Source organism: Boleophthalmus pectinirostris, unplaced genomic scaffold (assembly GCF_026225935.1).
Source record: "Boleophthalmus pectinirostris isolate CB_2022bp ecotype Guang Dong unplaced genomic scaffold, ASM2622593v1 HiC_scaffold_16, whole genome shotgun sequence".
Taxonomy (NCBI): domain Eukaryota; kingdom Metazoa; phylum Chordata; class Actinopteri; order Gobiiformes; family Gobiidae; genus Boleophthalmus; species Boleophthalmus pectinirostris.
The window spans coordinates 14,002,149-14,022,123 of NW_026571095.1; the positions used below are offsets into that span (position 1 = coordinate 14,002,149).

Below are 19,975 nucleotides of genomic sequence, written 5' to 3' on the forward strand. Positions count from 1 at the left end.
TTTGTTGTTTCGCACACAATAGCCCGTGCTATGACAAAGTAAAAACCTCATGGATTGGTCGGAGACGCTTTATCATACTATATATAACAACTTTTTTCTCCAAACAGTAGGTCAAATAGTTGAAGTTTCATTAGTTCTGTTTAAAGTTAACAAATAGCCATCTCCAACCAGTCATGAGGTGAGTGATGGTTTAGCCTAGTTCTATGTTGCTGAAATCTCTACAAATCCGAAAGTGTCTTTCAGCTGGTTGGTTAAGTAATTGTAAAATTAAGTGTTTATGTCAAATGTATTAATACTACGCTTTTAGTGTACTGTTAAATCGACCGAAAAAAAGCTTTGGCCAGTTGACAAGTTGAATTTCTCCTTTGGCGTGTACTGTTATGCACTCATGTACAGCCCTTACAAGTGCTCGGCTACATAAAAGTAGCACAATTGTTGGAGCTATTAGTCTATTTGATTTTGTCATAGTTTACTATCCACATACCCATGGTGCCCAAAGTGATTATTTTGAGTTATGTTTAGTCCTGAGTTTGTTAGTTTTTGTTGACAAAGTCACTACAAGACAATTTGCATGAATGATTTATGTTATTTGTGATGTAGACTCCCTAGATGCTGGATTATTCCCAGGAGAGGTTACCTGGTGTTGCTTTTTCTATTGGTTCTGCTGATGATTGGAGCAGTCTTGATGGCTCTTGTGCCGTCTGCAGAGGAACACCAAGGAGCAGACTCTGCAAGATTTGTACGTCGACAACACAGTGACAGAAAGCCCATACGAAGTCTCGGCCATTACAACAAGGCGGAGGAAGAGTCCAAGTTTACAATCATTATGCAAACCTACAACCGCACAGACGTTCTGCTCAAACTCCTGAACCATTATCAAGCCATGCCTCATCTGCAGAAAATTATTATAGTGTGGAACAACATTGGAGAGCCTACACCACAGAAGTTATGGGACTCTTTAGGACCTCACCCTATTCCTGTAGTTTTCAAACAACAAAACACTAATCTGATGCGTAACAGACTACAACCATTTAAAGACATTGACACTGATGGTTAGTGTTTATTTTAAATATTGACCCATTTTATCGGTTTCTTCTTTTAATTTCTTCTTTTTATGTCAGCTGTATTGATGCTGGATGATGACACCTTAGTCAGTGTTCCAGATGTCAGTTTTGGTTTCTCTGTCTGGAGGGTATGATCCACCTATACAATAATATAATGTTTTACATACAATATATTTCAATTCATATTTTAATTGTTTTACAGCAATTTCCAGACCAGATTGTTGGGTTTGTCCCCCGTAAGCATGTCCTCACAGACAAAGGAATTTACAGTTATGGAAGTTTTGAGTTACAGAACCCAGAAATCTCAGGAGGTGACCAGTAAGCACTGTTTCTATGTCAACATAATTGCCACAACATTATTTATTAGGTTATATTTGTATTTTACAACCATTTAAAATTGCTAATGCAGGTACTCCATGGTGTTAATTGGTGCAGCTTTCTTTCACCGTCGATATCTACAGCTCTTTCAACAACAGGATAAGGCAGTGCTTGCACTGGTAGATGAAACTCAAAACTGTGATGACATTGTAATGAATTTTGTTGTGTCTCTGTATTTGAAAAAGATAAGTGAAACTACTTACAACAGGCCATCTGGACTCTTTGTCAAACCAGTTGACATGAGAAATCTTGAAAAGGATGCCAACAGCGGGTATCAGGGAATGTGGCACCGTCCAGAACACCTACTTCAGAGGTCTTACTGTCTGAACAGGCTAGCACAAATTTATGGTGTCATGCCACTCTGCTTTTCCAACTTGATGATTTCCCAGTTTGGTTTTCCCAGCTATGCAAACCACAAAAGTAAAGCCTGAATATAAAATCAGAAATTTGAGTTGTTTCTACTTAAAACCACCAAACAAATTATGATCCTATTTTTCCAATCTATTAGAGGTTTTATTGGTAGCCAGCCCATTTTGCACCTTTTAATGTTCAGTCTTATAGTATAGTCTTTATCATTTAGCATCCCTCAGCAGTAATGAGCAACACCACAGACTGTTCATGTTTATAATATTTGTTTTAATGTATTATTGACTTAATAAAGTATTATGTATAAATGATGCATCAAATGAAGAGTATTGTTATTATTAAACTATTGTAAGAAAAAGAGAAAAAAAAATAACCGGAGAATAATTAAACCCAACAGCAGGTGGTGCTGGTATAGCATTTATTAACATTTAACATTAACAAACTAGTGTCTGTACATCCATCCAAGTGTGGGCACACCTTTTAACGTTCACCCCTGTCTTTCCCAGGCCGAGATGCAGGCCTAGCCTCATCAGCGGCTTCAGTACGTAAGCTGTGCCAGAGCTTCACAAAGGGCTCCCTTCTCCTCCAAATAAGCCTGTGGCCATCTGCTATATACCACCTAGATTGGAAAAAAACTGCATTAAGTTTAAAATGTACAAAACCTTCACTTTCCTAAGGAGAAGTGCTGCACTTGTACACATTAAACTGTTTTGTATGAATGCAGCAACATGAATTGTGTATATGTAAATAGTGTTTGGATGTGGTGACTGATATTGAATGGGACTAGTTTACTTAGTGATTGTGCCATGCAACATCAGCATTGTCCAGGAACTGGTGAAATTAGCAATTTTGATATAACCTGGTTCCTGATAAATAACTAAACAACTAAGCTAAACTAATAAACTAAACATTTAACAGACGTAATGACAGAAACATTATCTATAGACATAGTGGGAAAGGGGAGAAAACTATTTCTTGGAAGATTTTGTGTTTTATGTATAACCTTTCTATAATGTGACATTGGTCTGCAAGTGTCACCAAAATGAAATGAAAAATAAAACAGCACTTATTAAATTGTTACATAGCCTGTTACAAATGGGGACACTTAAGTGAAACTCACACTCCAAAAAGGGCACCTCCGAGGTGAGCAGCATGGTCAAAGAACCGCCAGCCCAGAAACAGTCCCGCTGTATCAAAAGCAACAAGTGCTTTCAGCACCTGTGAAACATCCAAATAAAAAGTGAATACAACTAAATTAACAAACTATCAAACATTCAGACATACAGTACTTTACCTAGACATTTGCACACACATACTGGACTCTTTTGTTCATGCACAGATTTAAATCTGATGGCTTCAACAAAAGACACAGCAAAATCAGAATTTGAAATCTATTGCTTTTTCAGTAGTTAAGCACAATATGATTGTTAGATTGCTTATACTGTTTTTTCATGCCATGATTAAAAGTAAATACGTGGTACACACAGGGGCAAGTCTACATCAATAACAGTGAAAATACATGATTTTAAAAACATGTATGGTTAGAATATAATTATATTAAGGTTTCACTTACATGTCCTGCACTGACTGTGACCATGGGAAGGAATATGATGCCTAGTTTGGCTTCTGGCACCATTGTACAGACTGCTGCCAACACAGCCATAACAGCACCAGACTATGGACAGGAAAACAAGTACATGAATATATAAAAAAATAGAAAAAGAATTAATAACTCCCTTACTGCGCCTAGTGATGGATGGAAACGCCTGGTGGCAGTTTTGCACATGTAGCTAACCATACTTGAGACAACACCTGAAAGTGTACAAAATCCAGTGTATTACGTTTTATAAATGCACAGTGGACAGTGAAGGTACTCATGTGAGGCTGACTCACCTGCAGAAAGGTAAAAGGCTATGAACTGCTCCTTCCCAAGGAGAGACACCAGTCCTGAAGAAAAGGTCCACAGCACATACATGTTAGCCATCATGTGGATAATGGAGTAATGGCTAAATGTGGACAAGACCATTGGAAGGCACTGTGGTTCTGTTGAGAAAGATACATAAAACAACTCCAGTAATGGTGTACACATGCACTGCTATGGATTCAAAGGTGTTTACTCACTAGAAACTGGGTTTGAGGTAAAGTACTTGATCATGTTTCTCTGCATAGAAGGAAGCCTCCAGCAGCACAGAACAACAACATTTAGTGCAATAATGCCTGAAAGATATATAGATTATAGTTACTTCTTATAAAATACGTGAATATAATTTAAAAAGTATGACTAAAATTACCAGTAACAGTCCTTTGGCCCTCTGTTAAGCTACTCCAGAAGTCATCCACCATCGACATCAGTAGAATAACTTGCTTCTGAAAAGCTGTCAACTGATTCCACCAGTTATGCCAGTATGTTATGTCATGTGAGCCCTGCAATAATGCATTTAAAAAACACCATGAATATAACTGTAATGATGTAATGTTATACAATGTTATACCTTTGAGAGTTCATCTGACTCTTCTTGTACTGCCTTGACCTTGGACCTCAGGTTTTCATATTGTAGAATGGCTGCAGCAGCAAAGGAGCATCCTGTAAACTGACATGAAATTAGACACCATCTTCAGGCCTTATGCACTCTCTTCTCACATTAACAGAAGAGGGGCTTTACTGGTTTTCAGCACTGAGAATATTGTTGAGGTCACCTACCCCTAACGTGAAAAGAAGAGGTTTGAGCAGTGATGGACGAGGGATTTTGGGAGGAGGTATCGCTGTCTTGTTTGCACTTAGTGAGTCTTTTATTTCCTGTTCATTAATAGGTTTCTTTGTTTCTGACCTTTTTGCTTCTCGACGGAAGCATCTCACTTGCTGATGGTAAGGGTTAAGTCTGTAAAAACAAACAAACAAACAAAAAGTCTGTTAAAAATAATAACATTACAAACGTTTCTAGAGAGAGAAACAAAAAATCGCCTCTTTTGATTTGAAACACAATATCTGTAAAAACTGATTTGGAAAAAATATTATACTAATTGGCTTGTCTGACAGGCTACAGTTCACTATGACAGTTAGCTAACAACATTGGAGCTAGCGATGGTATAACACACATGATCAGAGGCTACTTTGTTCATTACTGTAAGTAACGATTAATCGCATATATTTCTCACCTATAGCGAGACCACGTTGTGTTTCCCGACCTAACAAACTCAGTTTTGGTCAGTTTTCTTACTATAATTCCTCTCCACGCCATGTTTGTTTTTGAGGCAAGTGTGTTGCCAGATTCGGAATACAGTTTCCAGCCTCCAGCTCGCCTTTTGGTCACATGAATTGGTACAAAAAACAGCAACATTTAACATTACATCAAATAGAATCCAAAGCAGTTAGAAGTGCAACACAAATGTATGAAAATGAATCAGTAGAATAGGTATGTAGTAATGATAGAATAATGAGGGAAATGGTCATTGCCTAAATCATCTTCTTATAGTTTGAAAGCAATAAATTATTGAAATTTGGTATTATTGTGCAAGCAAATCTTATAATTTGTCATTGTTTGTATTAACAATAGCCTACAGTGTAGTAGTTTTAAAGTCATACTTGTAGGCTTATACATGTTTATTATGGGCCAATACAATTAGTAGTCCAATAAGGCTTTTGTAGGCCTACATTGAAGCAGCAACTTTTATAGCCTGCACATTCAGAGACCTACAGCTAAATATTGATGATGTTGGGTGTAAATATTGGCATCTGGACAAGTGCCTCACAGGTCTTGCAGGCTTGTGCCAAGGAGGTTACAAAAATAGTAAGATTCACAGCAAGAGGGCTGCACTGCAGTGTCTATACAGGGTCCTCCTCTTTGTAAAGACCCACAGTCTCAAACTCAATGCCAGTGAGTGTGAATAGAAGTGTGAGAGAAAGTAATTAATCATAGACACACATAAACTCCAAAATAAAGAGGAGGTGGTGCAATAGAGAAAGGACAGCAATATGCCTTTGTCACTGTATAGACCCAAGGACACACGGCCAGGTTAGATGATATCCTATGGGCCCAGGTCTGGGGCAGAGGAGGACACAGAAACAAGGGAAAGGGAGGGCTGCTACAGGCCAGAGCTTCAGGGGAACAAGAATTAGTTGTCGACATGGAGAACATAACTCCTACTGCAAATAATGAACAAATAAATCTATATTATCATGCTCAATGACCATATTGTTAAGAAGAATGTGGGGTCCTTTGCTCAGTAGAGGTGTCCGCTTTCAGTTCCTCTTCATCGATTCAATGCGAGCAGATGCCGGTCAGGATTTGCCAGTGTCGGCAACCAAGGCCTTACCATGTAATAGAAATCATCATTATATGCTCTGATTTATTCTGACTGTGTATGGTTCATCTATTTATTTTTGTAAGCGTTTGGCTATGTCAAAATGAAAATGCTTAGTACAAAAATTATGGCTTGAAGGGCCACAGCGCGTTACAGCACATTCAAGCAATTTAGAATGTATTAAATATTCAATTCAACTCTAAAGGTTTATTGTCAAATTTTCATATGAAGATATGAAAAATTGAAATTATGTTCTCACTCTCACATATACACTTCTAATTGCTTGAATACCCCTATTTAGAGACCAATGCCAATATGTGCATGTGCATCTGAAACAAGTGAAATAGGCTACTGTGGAAAAAGTGTAAACTTTGAATTTCCCTATAACTTCAAGAGTCATCTCCTGACATTAATTTGCAATGTTTATGGGTCAATGATATGACACTGATGCATGGTTTATTATAGCATAAATAAATACCTAATACATTAACATTTCTATTTTTATAGAACGCTCATTTACCAGAAGCAGTCTTTTTATACCACAAAAGGAAACTGAAGCTGATATCATAGCTCCCCACTGGGCTGCTGACAGAGAGCTTTTTAAGACACTGATCAATGGGGCAGAGACATAATACCAGCGTCACTGCTTCACTGTTTTCAGGGCAGATGCCGTTTGGATGTAACTTCCTGTCTTCACAGTGGACGGTACATACCCCACATCTCTCACTGTGTGCACTTGGAGGTCTGCATGCAACATTTGTTCAGCAATGATTTCGACTGATGGATGTGATTGACAGAGTAAGCAATGAAGTTCTCAGATTCAGAACATTCTTGATCCAGGAGTCATTCATAAATTATTCATGTCTGCCAGTAAAAATATCACCCTTTTGGCAAACAGAAGAGCAGTGTATGTGGTTAGCAGGTGTGCCAACAGCCTGTACAGTACTGTGTATACAGTATACAGTACAACAGTACTGTATAGGGAAAAAAACACACTTTATGTATTTCTTATTGTTTTTATAAGATCAGTTTCAATTTAATGCTGTGTAAGATTATTATAGGCTACAGCATAGGCTCAGTCTCCTGTACAGGGCACTTATTAGGCTTACAATATGCCCCGATGTTGACATTTGACATTTTAAAAATTTTTATTATTATACTATTGTTATTCAGTTTCAAGAGAAGGTAACACAGTTACGGGTGTGTGTTAAATATAGTTAGCCTGACAAACAGCCTAAATCACTGTAGCTAAATGTAATGCACAAAAATCTACTGCCTCAGCATAAAAAGCCTAGCAAGTATTATGTTTCTTTGCTACAGGACAACAATGTAAGAACAGCTTGTGATGAAATAAAACAGTGTAACGTCTGCTGCTCAGGCTGCATCTGCCCCACCCGTCCTCCCCCACATCCCGCTTTACCTGAACCCACTTGTCCACCTTCGTCAGAAAACCTACCCCACACAGCGGCGCATGCACAACAAGCTACCTCCACGCTCAACGCATCCAGCCTACGTAGGCCCAGTTTGAGTCGTTGACTGGGAAATACAAACTTGTTTTCTGTGATACTTCTGCCTGTTCCCCGGCGGGACAGAAAGCGGGAATAAAGAAAAACTTTTGCTGCGCAAAGGGACATGGGTGATAAAAACGCCGGTAAGGTAACTTTCACAATGCTTCTGATTAACCTATGGTATTTTTTGTTTAGATAAATGTCGTTATTTGGGCGTAATATTTGTGTCAGAGCAAAAATGTGTTAAAACTTTGCATTATTTATGAATGGACTGTAGCCCACAGCGAAACAAAACTCGTGCGTTAGTAGCTTACATGCACAGTGTAAAGATACGTTTAAATTACAGATTGCAGACGCTACTGTTAACCAACCACAGATGTCCACATACTGTAGGCTATACTGCAGTATCCCGGCTTTGGAGCTCCTTCCCCCGCCTCGGAGTTAATGAATCGCTATTAACGTCCATAAAGTCGAGTTGAGTGCAACTAAAACATCTACGCGAACATAACTTGATAAGTGTGCCATTATAGTAATCTGTGCGCCCCAGTGTTGCGTCATTAAGTGCTGTCGGCCCGATCTTTCATTTTAGCTACTCTATGGGCTCCGTCAGCTGATTTGGACTAAAACTGCTGCCTCTCCACTTTTTTCGGTGCAGCTTTTCCCCCGTGCAGCGGTAGCAGCGGTGGCGGCGTGGCCTGAACGATCAGCAGGAGTGTTGTTGACAAAGCTGTTCAACTGAGCCTGTAATGGACTATGTTCAAGCTAGAAATGCAGATGTGAATGCACGCAGTGATGCATGACCCAACCACTCTAAAGTGAGCAACGTGCATAAAAATAACTTTACCTGCACTGACATTTTTAAGGGACATGGTGCCTTGTTTGCCTTTGTCCTGTTAGGTGCAAACACCTGCAAAAGGGCTTGCGTTTTGTTTCCTTAAATGTTAGTTTTAAAAAATGCTAGGACTCTCAGTCCAGTTCACGTTTGACCCTGTTAAGCTTATGTTATTGTGTTCAGTTATTTTGTTAATATTTTGCTTAAACTTACACTGGTAGGTCTGACATATCAGGTTGATTTTATCTTCTGTCCATAGTGTTATTGTGTTCTTGGCAAGACACTTTTTCCAAGTTTATTGCCATATAGGCGTGTAAATGAGAGAGCTGCCCATCCCTGTCATTCTGACTTTGGTATATGCTAGTGAATGATAATAATTGGTAAGTGGTCACATTTTTATATTGCAATTCTCCACTTTCAAGGCACTCAGAGTGTAGACTATGTAAACAACTCAAAACTGTGCTCAATACATTCAGCACCAAAATCAGTAATTTAATATTAGAGTAGATAGCCTGATAAGAGTCAAGTCAAAACCAAGATTGTAATTACAGTAATGTCACATTTAAAATGAACGGTTATTACCTGACTCAATTTAGACTTAGATGCAGACTAACTTTATTGATACATAAGGGAAATTATTTGGACACAGTAGCTCACACATCACAATATAATATATTAACAAAGAGTAAAAAATATAAATGGTAATAAAAAAAAATCTAAATACATTGCAAAAAGATGGCAAGAGACGGATGCCAGATAAGGTATAATTATATAAATGTATATGTACAAGTCAAAATAAAATAGAAAAATAAGTAATAAAAAATCTCAGCTATATACATACCTTCCCTCACTACCAGGCCGGCTCTGTACTCGGAGGGGTATGCGAAACTCAAGGTGAGCACTTTGACCTCTCTGTTGACATACATTACGAGGTGTAATGGGAGAAGACTTGTCTGGGATCTTTGCACTGTGTCATCACAGACAGAAGTGAGTGCAGATGGGTGTATTCAAGTGGAGCTGATACTAAGCAGAGGGTTTTTGTTTAGCAGAGAATGTGATTTAGTGTTTGCCTTAGTCTATGTCAAATGAAACAGAAAATGCAAAGTTCTTGTAGAGGCACAAATGTGAAGAACACCATAATAAAAATGAAAAAAAAAATGCATAGCACACTCAGTTGGCTGATGTCCAAAAGCTTTTTTTATTTTTAAATATCTTTGTGGCTAAAAAAAGAGCCTTTGTCAGATCATTTTTCTTGCTTTGGACCACAGTATACAAAATAGTTGCCGGCCTAAGTTCTCATATGAGCATATGAGCATATCATGTGTATTTTTGACCAGGCATGATTAAAGGCTCAACAAGTAGATTTACCACAATACTGAAGCTGTAACATTTTGAAAATAATATATTTATGCTTATTATGCTTTGTATGTTATTGTCAAAGTAATAATAATAGAGTTCTTATTTTTTTGTGACAAATTTCTATGTTTGACATAGATAGGTTTAGGCCTGTCTTTTAAACATAAGGCCCTTCTAAGCCTTCTAAGACTTGATATCTTGTCATATGTCAGAAGACATATTGCCTAAATAGTTGCAGACGATTTTGCAGACAAGTAATTGTTAATAACCGCCATATTGTGGGTTTGAATTGAATGCGAACAGAGGCCTTACTGTAGTAGTTTGATTGCAGGTGTTTAAAGTGTTTTATGCATGTTGGATTTATTAGCATACTGTTCACTGACTTTTTAAAATTGTGTTTAGATTTATTTATTTATTTTTTTTTTGTATTGATTTGATCAATTTTAAGGGGATAATTTGATTTTTGAACTGCTGGCAACTCAAAGAAATTGATTATTGTTGAACACCCACTTATTTGCTCAGGATCCAGAATACACACTACATAAAAATACAGAGCGATTCTGGATTACCAGGAAACCCACTGACTTACATGCCCTTAGTGCCCTTAGTATTTTTCTTTTAAGTACCTGATTGCTCCATGCACATTTCAACTCTTTGGGTTATGCCTCCCCCTAGAGTTGCCTGCGGGAGTTGCACTTTGCCTTTTGTTGTTTGGCTTTATTATCAACTTTTCATTTCTCATCATAAACGACACATTTTATATCTAATAGAAATCTTCACAAATGTGATGGGACACTCCTCCTTCCATCCCATCAGAATTGTTTCTCACATCCTTCTAAAATGACAAATAACTGTAATCTCCCGCAGTTAAATATTGCTATGATTTTGTCAGTCTTTTTACCCAACCACACACAACAGTAAATAGCATACTTTAAAACTTAACACTTAAAACAATTATCTAGAAAATATTGGCCAGGTTGCACTATAAGTTTTATAAGTCTATAAGTCACAGCTTCCAGCACCAGCACCTTCCAATCTGCTGCTGTTGTGGCCTGTTCCAAGTTTGCAGTGGTCAGTGTGTGCCAAAAGTGGTGCAGGAAAGAAAAGTGGTGATCCGGCAAAAGGGCATAATATGGACAAACAAGTGTGGTGCATGGAGAGAGACACTAAACATCTCAGACAGCTGTTGAATTCAGTCAATGGATGAATCTACACTTTAAGCCATGGTCATACAGTTTTGCCCCTTTTTAAGTTTTATCAAAGATTCTTTTCAGCAGCCTATGCCATCCTTATAGCTTTCTATTGTGCATGGATGTTTATATAACTTTTCTGTAAACTAACTTCTCAAGGACCCTGTAAATCTTTTATAATTGCATAATAATGGGTTGAACCATAAACTTTCCTACCACCCTTGACCTATATCAACCCAGTGCTGCCATTATGATGTTTGCTCTCGTCTTGTGTATGTATTGCTCTAGCACTATGAACACATACCACTCACATTTGTGCGCGCAGTCTCGTCACCTGAACTGTCAGCTCCGCATTACCTCACCTCACCAGTGACTCGTGGTCGGCCTGCCACTTACCCCTGCAGTTTAACTTTGGCGTGCATGCACTCTCCCTCCCTCCGACACAATCACACTCCTCCTCTCTCGGCTTCTTTTTCCTGCTATTACGTTCGCTGCTACTAAAGACGCGGAGAGACGTAGGGGGTGTACAATTAAGAGCACATTGTAACGTCCTTGCGTTGCCGTTACTGTGGCGGAAGAAGAGGAGTGTGCGCGGATGACCGATGAGAGAAATAGGACTGTGTTGAGAACGAGAGCGAAGCGGGGGAAACACTCAAGATGCCCCGTTTTAGCGTCATTTGTCCCGCAGACTGTGCCCTTCCGGCGTTTTGAGGGGCTATGCTACACGCTATGCTGTGCCTGACCCCGCTGCTACCACCGTGTTTTTGTGATAGCGCCGTGTCCGACTGTTTGGATTGAGGAAAGGCTCTCATCAACCCAAATCAATGAGGATTCTGAGGCCATTCCTTCAGAAAGGAGCGCATATGCTGCAGTGTTTCTGTGGACAACGATCGAAGTCGACCACTATTACCGACGGTGAGACATCAGCCTGCACTGTGGCCACTGTGATGTTGTATGCTCGGTATAAATGATAATAGAGAGATTCCTTTGCCAAAAGGAGTGTGTGGGTAACATCTTGCCAGTCTGCAGCGGTCTCCTTGTACAGCTGTCTTGAGTTTGGTTGTGCAGTCTCCAAAGCTTGTACGCGACGATGCTGGATCTTCTTTAGTTGTGTAATGATAATAGCACCAAAACAGACTTTGAGCGACATTAAAATAGGTTATTTTGCTCCTCCAAATCAGTAGGCTGTGCCAATAGTATGAAGAATGCAAGTGATTAAAGTTAAGGCTTTGTGTAAGTGGAGGAGTGAGGGCCCAAACAAATCAGCACCGTGGACAGCGCCATAGCGGTAGCCGCTACTTCCAAACTTTTCACATTATCGTTGGGCCTACTCTAGAGCTCATAATCTGTGAAAACTGCTTACCATATTATACAATTAGCAGAAGTTACCACATTATCTTTTAAACAATGTTAGAGTTGCCTATTCTGTCACTTGGAAGACATTTTCCAACAATGCAATTTGTTACATAGCCCACATGGCATTGACTCTCAATGACACACAGCGTATGCACACTGTACACAATGAGCAGTCTTTGGCAAGACGCCTATAGCCATGTCCTCTGCCGTCATGTCTCAGCATTTCACTGCATTGCTGATGTTTGGGCATAATATATGTCTATAAAGGCTCAGACTTCTGTGCTTTAGGTTTATGCTATCAGTCAGTTTCAACTAGAGTAGCAGTTCTCATATTCAGGCCAGAGACAATTAGCAACCCCATTAAGCACAGTTGATTCCTTTGAGGTGGTTGGACCAAAAGCAGCATGCACACTGGGAGCTGGTGTTATGAAGCATCTCTGGTCCAAGTACTGCCTCTGCTGCTCACCGTTACATGAACCACTTGACCTCCACCTGAGTCAGCTAAACAGACAGGACCATGGCTGCTTGTTTACGCTCAGATTTAGCTTTTGGGGAAAATTTGAGGAGCGTGTGTCTGCAGTTTGCAAGCTTAGTCATTCTGGTGTCACCTGTGAGTAATGAGGTCTCAGTAGTTTGCCAGTTTCGTAAGAAGTTGGTTGAACTGCTGTAGCATGTAGACCTTATTTATATCACTAAGGTTACTTACTTTAGAAAGGAGTTCCCTGTTCTTACAATTGCAAATAAAACCAAATGAACTGTGGGTTATGAAAGATGTTTGTCCTGCAGGTATTCAGCTCATATTTGTTGTAGTTACCAGTAATGTTACACACATGAACATCTCAGTGTTTTAGACTGTGTTAACTGCCAACATGTGTTTGTCCGTTGACTTACAATAGTAGAATCACAATAGGTATTTGGGCTATAATCAACTAAGAAATTCTGGGCTAAAGACATTCTACATTCTTCAGTTTGTCATCTAAATTAGGTGTGATGCAGTCTTTGAAAGCTATTTTGTATCTCTATGAGTTGACCCTGCATCTGCCCTGAACTACACTTACACAACACAATAACAGTTATGCAGAAATAGTATAAGTAATATTAACACTAACTACACATACGAAAATTGACATTTAACACTTGATTCAGCTAATTCACAACTTCACTTCATGCCATCTCTTTTCTGCTGCTTCGCATATAAATATTTTGTAATCCCAGTATAGTAATGACTAAAATATTAATGTTAACTGACTTATTGACCAAATGGCTAAATGCTTACTGTCCTAATAGTTATTCATTAAAACAACTGTTTCCTACACTGTCATTAGATGACATGTGGTTTTGAACTATCTACTTATTTGTTCATTATAAATGAACAGAAAAACTCTGAATAGCACAGTTTTGCCGTTGTGGATAACTGTATTTCTGCTGTAAGATAAAAGCCATTATTTTATTATTTTTAAGGCTTTGGAATGAGGTGTGTGTTCAATAGCACGCAAATATGTTACCCTCACCAGTGATAAGCCAAAAAATATATAGACACAGAGAAAAAATACTAAACATGTCTGGGTTCAGTTCTTCCAAGGACATTGCCGAGAGAAAACTTGAGATACGAAAGACACCACTTTGTTGAGGATGTGCTATTCTCCTTTCGTTCCAGCAGGTGGCAGCACGTCCACGATAAATACACCAGTTGTCTTTGTAGTAGTGGGGAGCTTAGACCTACAGCGAAATGGTCTCTGGGGAAACCATCGACTTTGATTCATAGCTCCTAGTATTCAGACATATTTGTTATGCTGCCGTCTACACTACTGTAATCCACAGCCTGTATACATTGTTGCAATTAAGCAGCACCATATGTTAAATTCTTTATTATAGTTACATCAATCGATCTGTGCAGCAAACATACACATATGTGAGACATGCAAAGCCTTTTGAATAGACAGTTCAAGTATTATTCCCTTCTGTGTTAGAATGCAGCATCACTTGTCTTTGTATGAGGTGGAAGCCTTGCAGATTCTCATTTGGGAATACTTTATCTTTTCTTGACAAAGATGTATTGTCTTGTGTCTCTGTAGTGGGGCTCGTCCCTTGTTTTTCACATAATAGCCTACTATAAAAGCATGTATTGCATTTTAAACTTGCATGCTAGCTGCTCTTGCCTCAGCAAAGCTGATGCTGGTGATTTGAGTATATCACTTTGCTTGGAATGCACTAGTATTTGTGAGGTTATTAACTAAACCTAAAAAATGTACTAGGGGTAGGTAATATTGCCAAAAAATAATATGAATGAATGGATGAATGTTTTAGCAAACCATCCAAAATGTGAAAGTATCAAGACAATGCGCAAATTAGTAAAATTAACCACAAAAGTGCAAATATAATTACATATCTCTATTTAAAATATTATCTTGCAAGTTTTTTTTCTTAAACAATGTGTAATTGTGTCGACTCAACCCTTTGCCTGGTTGTTATCAAAGTCCTACCTGTCTAGGGCCCATAGTTGCTATGCTCGGCTTCAGTCCTTCACAATTTCAATTAGCAATAGTTGGAAGAAGATTAATGTATGTTTTTCTGGTACTTAATTATTTGCCTTATGTACACCTGCAGTATTGCATGAACGTGTTTCTTGTTGTGGAGAAAAGCTCTAATAGAGTGTATCTGCTGTTCTATCTGCCCCCTTGTTTCTCTGTTCCCTGCCTCATAGCTTTGAAAGAGCAACAGCCCTTGAGCATGGACCACTTTGATCTATTGTATCCAAATGTTACATAAGGGAGAAGCATGCACAGCCAGACAGCAGCGGTGGAACCACACATCTCCCCCCATCTATCTCTCCCTTTGGTTCGGAGGAGCGGGTGTCAAAGTCAGTCCTAGAAAAAGCCTGTAAATGTTTCATGCCGTTTCATCAGTGGGAAGAGAGAGGTTTGCGGTGCTGCTGAGAATTTCACATGTCCGTTTCTCCCGCTGTGTGAGATGTGGGCTTTTCCCGATGCATAAACAGCCACATAATGCATAAAAGATTTCCAATGACATATCTCAACTCAGCAACTATTGGGCCAAGTTTTAATCATGTATATCTTATGCAAAATGATGCTGCTACACGTTCATTCATTTTCTGTTTCATTTTCTATTACTATAGTATTACAATTACCGGCTGGCAGTATGGTCTAAATTACAAAAAATATAGTTTGGAAGGTATATAAAGTTTGGCTATTGAGCATATTATCAAATAACATTAGGGCAGGATAAATTATATTTATACTCCAACCAAGACATTTACAGGCACTTTTAGCACATTTCTGATGTATTACAAAATGTTAAATTTGTCAGTTTCATCCACTAATTGCAACCTGTCACTTTGGCATTGCCTGGACAGACACTGAGAGACAAACCACAACCATATCACTCTTGCATACATTCACTATTTTATGAAAACTGCAAATTCACCCATATACATGTTTTATGGTCAGAAATTATTCTAGAAATGATGTAGACAGGAATATGCTTATATTCATTATTCATTGCATTAAATAGTATAAGGAGTGACAAACAATGGTGTCCTGGTGCAAGAGACACGTCTGAATAAATCAATATGAGACAGCCCTAAAGCAATAGTTGCTGATTTCCGTTTGTCTAGAACATAATATTATCACACATTATGCAGAAATTTGGAGATACCAAGCAGGACTGATGCAACTGATAAAGAAAGTCAGAACAGAGCTTTTATGTTTTCAGTAAAAGTTCAGTTTTATGACACCCGCAAGATGTACTGGCTTGTGTATGGTGAACATTAGTGCTCTTTGTGCTCGTGTCTTCACAACTTATTGTTACATGTTTTCATTTCATGTGATTTCTCTGTAAGCCCCTGATATCACACACAGCAAGCCCCTGTCTTTAATGTACCATTTTATTGCATGACAAACCTGTTGCAATTCACTGTTTGAGTATTTCAGATAGACGTTTGTCTCTGCATGGCTCTGTGTCCCCGACGCCTATTGTGCATGTAAGACTTCAGATTGAGCTTGATTAGGATTGCTTTTTCATGCATTCTGCCTACGGGACAGCTCTGATAAAATGGTCGGCACTAAATGCAATTCGAAGAGAGATTCAGACCACCCCTTCCCCACTTCCAAGCGCCCCTCCTCTCTTTTACATAAAAAAAATACCTTTTTATTTTCTCTCCTCCGTGGCACATAAATATCCAGATCAGATAGCTTATCTTGGGTCATGAGATGCCTGTGAGAATTCCTAATACGAACCTCAATCACGTATGATTGCGTTCAGAGTTAGATAGAGGGAAGAGGGGAGGAGGGGGGCTGCTCCGGGGGAGAGCTGGACCGATTCACTTCGTTCACAGTCGGCGATGGAACAGCAGCTTCGGTTCGGTTTGGGTTGCGCATGGGAAAAACGTCAAAGAGGCTTCATAAAGAACGTTAACACGGAGAAGGAAACGGTGCACAGTGGCACTGCATTCCACTACAACTAATTGTTGCTTTACGGACGCTTTCCTCGGTCTTAAATCACATCTCCGCCGCATCCTTGCAGAGTATCCTTTGGCTGCTCATTCTCTTTTCCAGCTGCATTTTCAATGTAGACGGCAGATCACAGGCTCGTTGAGAGGTCCGGGACAAGGACAGCACTGGGGACTGACGGAGTAAATCATTTAGGAGAGGAAAAAACTTCCTCTCAAGCAGATCGAGCGTTTGAGTCGCATTGCCAGACGTATTCACCTGGAATACCTGAACCTCTCCAATGACGCGCGGCTGCATTAACTTATTAAGACTGTTGCATGTCATTTTCATACAAGATCCCGTGGGCCGGAGGCCTATAGCATGTAAATAGATTTATTTATGTATCATATGTGAGCCAGGTGTGCGCTGACTGGCAACTCTGCTGCTTCGCTACTTCTGAAAGGGAGCAATGCATTGGACTTGGAGGATTTTCTAAACGGAGCAGGATGACGTTTGGGTAGAAAAGCTTCACTTTATGGACTTTAAATTTTTGTTGCATTTATAGTCTGCACTACATCCCACATCTGCTCATAAAATCAAGGCTTTTCTTCAATCGGGGAGATGGCTGCAATCGCCAGCTCCCTGATTCGCCAGAAACGTCAGGCGAGGGAGTCCAACAGTGACCGGGTGTCTACTTCCAAACGGCGCCCCAGCCCCAGCAAAGACCCCCGATCTTTGTGTGAAAGGCATTTCTTGGGGGTCTTTAGCAAAGTGCGTTTCTGCAGCGGCAAGAAACGACCAGTCCGCAGGCGCCCAGGTCAGTCCGTGTGTGTGCGTTTTCCCCCTTTCTGTAATGTGTGCGTTATGGATGAGGGGACAGAGCGGTTTCCCCCATCCCTCCACACCCTCTCCCCCACCCCACCTTTTTATCCTCCTCCTCCTCTCTGTGGAACATAGCATAGGCGTTTTATACTGCAGTCAAAGGCTTCCATTCGAATACCAGTGAGAGCGATTGTCCTCCGTTACGCGTAAAGTCCACCTGTTTCTTTACGTCCTCCCGGTTGTCTGTAGATGCCCCCTGCACTGGACATAGCTCAGCCAGGCAACACGTTACACATGGCATGTAATCTCTTATACTCATATTTCTCTACGTTTAACCACACTTATAGTAATTGTTGCTCTCACATCTAATTGAATATGTCCATGCACCGCTTTCAAATGCCTAATTCAATATTAATGTATATTGGGTTTCTGAGGGGAGATTAGTTGCACCGCAGTGCACCAAGGCTCTTTTGAGATTAAATGTTTTTAAAGGTAAATGTTTATTGCAGAGGGGGCTTTTACTGCAGTGGGAGGTAAAGCCCCAGTCATTAAGATCTGCTATCATACGGAATGACAGTAGAATGACAGTGGAATGAGCCCCTATACTCTATACGCAGTATTTATATTTTCTATTGTATACCGCTTTCTGAGCCTTTACCTTTTAAACTGTCCGTTCTATTGTGTTGTGTGTATGTCTGACACACAAAAGGACAGACATTTTGGAGACGACTAGGGAGACAGCCAAGAAGACCAGACAGAATTTAAAAAACCCATATGGTGACATCAGGCGGCGATGCTGCAGCCAAAAGTGAGAGAGATGACTAAACGTGAGAACGTGAAGCTCTAGGACACTAAATCAATTTACATCTACAGCTCAATATTACCATAGCTTATAACATTCTCCTTTATCCTCAATGTTTTTTTTGTATGCAAATAAGATATTGCATGACAACTTCTTTCTGAATTCTGCCTGTTGTTTTTCCTTCTGTCCCTTCCCCCTTCGTAAGATGCACCCTCCAAACCTCCACAGGTGTCCCATAAGGGCTGCAGGCTAGGTCAGTAGCTCAGCCTCCATCCGTGTGTGATGCTGTGTTTTTTTCTTGCTTTATTTTATTTTTGATTCCTTCTCGTCTCCACCTTCATCCCGCGCCCATGCCGACACTCCCGGCCTATGGAAGGATGGGAGGGCACAGGAAAGGGGTGGGCATGATCATGGGCTCTTGACACTTGTCCTAAACAAACAGCGACCCCCTCCTATCTACTGACCGGTGGAAATCTTTGTTTCTTTATTCGGTGTCAAATTTTATGTTTTCTTGAAAACCCCCTTATCAAACACTTGTGTCCTTTGAGTCGCATTTGGCTCTTTCATTTCGTCCATTGTCAGTCAGTCAGTCAGTGTTGGACCAGTCTTGAACCTCCTGCTTATTGTTCTTTGTTTAAATATGTGCCACTGTGAAGTACTGTTTAAGTTGTTGTGTTTTGATGTATGTGGTTGGTTATAATGTGTCTGGCAATACAAAGTGTTGATCATTCACTCTTTCACTATCATGGTGCCATTTGTTTCACGTGTTCTTGTCCTTCCTTGTGTATTGGTATAGTAAGTATAAGTAAAATTTCTGATGACACAGAGGTTTGAATACATTTTTGTTTTTTCACAATGTTATTTGATGACAAACACAGCATACAGCAAAGCTACCAGGCATCAAAGGCAAGTCAAAACAAAATGTGGGGTTGCTTAACAAATCATAAGGAAGGTAATCCTGCAGATGCCAGCACACTCTTTAAACCCCCTGCAGTAGTTCAGAGCAGCTCCTCTGCACTCCACTGGGAGAAGCTCTCTCTGTACCACCGGCTCACACTGTTTCCACCAAGACAGTTACAAGATGGTCAACTGCGTGAAACCAACCAGCGAAACACTGGCTTTTCCGAATCAATTTCATAGAATGGTTTCACTAAACATGTGATTCTTTATTTTTTAGTTTTATTTATTTTTACTTGTTAAAAATACAGCATAAGATACATTATACAATAGAAAGTGATGGATGGTTACAAAAACCGTCAGGGGGCCTAACATGTTACAGCCTCCATAAGGAGGTTAGCCACTGAGAATTTTTTCTTACATTTGTAACCATAAAATGTAATATGCTAACTGAGGAGGGCTTAGACACAATTTAAGTGTATTATTGATAAAATAACAGATTATTCATTTTTTTTTTCTCCATTTTATTGAAATATTGCTGCTGTTGTTTTATAAATGGTGTTTTGGCATGCAGCTTTAGACTCTGCACAGTCCAGATAACGATTAGCGTTGATTAAATAGCTAAGGATTATTTCAAAAGTCGATTCGTCACAA

General features: G+C 39.6%; 3 protein-coding genes across 9 annotated transcripts in view; 2 read left to right on the forward strand and 1 right to left on the reverse strand.

The window, feature by feature from the left end:
• The first annotated feature begins 19 nt into the window (after nucleotides 1-19).
• Nucleotides 20-2,128, forward strand: extl2 (exostosin-like glycosyltransferase 2). Its single transcript, XM_020922517.2, has 5 exons — nucleotides 20-178; nucleotides 601-1,052; nucleotides 1,122-1,192; nucleotides 1,267-1,382; nucleotides 1,474-2,128. The coding sequence occupies exons 1-5, from the start codon at nucleotides 174-176 to the stop codon at nucleotides 1,871-1,873; spliced, it is 1,044 nt and encodes a 347-aa protein (XP_020778176.1). The 5' UTR covers nucleotides 20-173; the 3' UTR covers nucleotides 1,874-2,128.
• Nucleotides 1,710-5,090, reverse strand: parla (presenilin associated, rhomboid-like a). Of its 3 annotated transcripts, none has more exons than XM_055151507.1 (11): nucleotides 4,965-5,090; nucleotides 4,510-4,687; nucleotides 4,301-4,399; nucleotides 4,100-4,232; nucleotides 3,930-4,025; nucleotides 3,702-3,851; nucleotides 3,550-3,620; nucleotides 3,382-3,483; nucleotides 2,929-3,026; nucleotides 2,286-2,427; nucleotides 1,710-1,845 (listed from the first exon to the last, which is right to left on the reverse strand). In XM_055151507.1, exons 1-10 carry the CDS (start codon nucleotides 5,045-5,047, stop codon nucleotides 2,289-2,291), a joined length of 1,149 nt encoding a protein of 382 aa, XP_055007482.1. In that variant the 5' UTR covers nucleotides 5,048-5,090; the 3' UTR covers nucleotides 1,710-1,845; nucleotides 2,286-2,288. The 3 variants fall into 3 exon arrangements, 2 of the variants coding, with proteins under 2 accessions (XP_055007482.1, XP_020779003.1); XR_008631873.1 differs by lacking the exon at nucleotides 1,710-1,845 and adding an exon at nucleotides 3,103-3,162 and having other exon boundaries at nucleotides 2,386-2,427; XM_020923344.2 differs by lacking the exon at nucleotides 1,710-1,845 and having other exon boundaries at nucleotides 2,212-2,427.
• A 2,496-nt stretch (nucleotides 5,091-7,586) lies between these two features.
• Nucleotides 7,587-19,975, forward strand: part of fgf12a (fibroblast growth factor 12a) — a 34,415-nt gene continuing 22,026 nt past the window's right edge. The window contains exons 1-2 of one of the 5 annotated variants that reach the window (XM_020922612.2): nucleotides 17,422-17,617; nucleotides 18,630-18,677. In XM_020922612.2, coding sequence (XP_020778271.1) covers nucleotides 17,422-17,617; nucleotides 18,630-18,677 — 244 coding nt within the window. Of the gene's footprint in view, nucleotides 7,762-11,820; nucleotides 11,912-17,421; nucleotides 17,626-18,629; nucleotides 18,678-19,975 lie in introns of those variants that run through there. The other 4 variants (XM_055151724.1, XM_020922635.2, XM_020922620.2 and 1 more) reach the window with 4 other exon arrangements.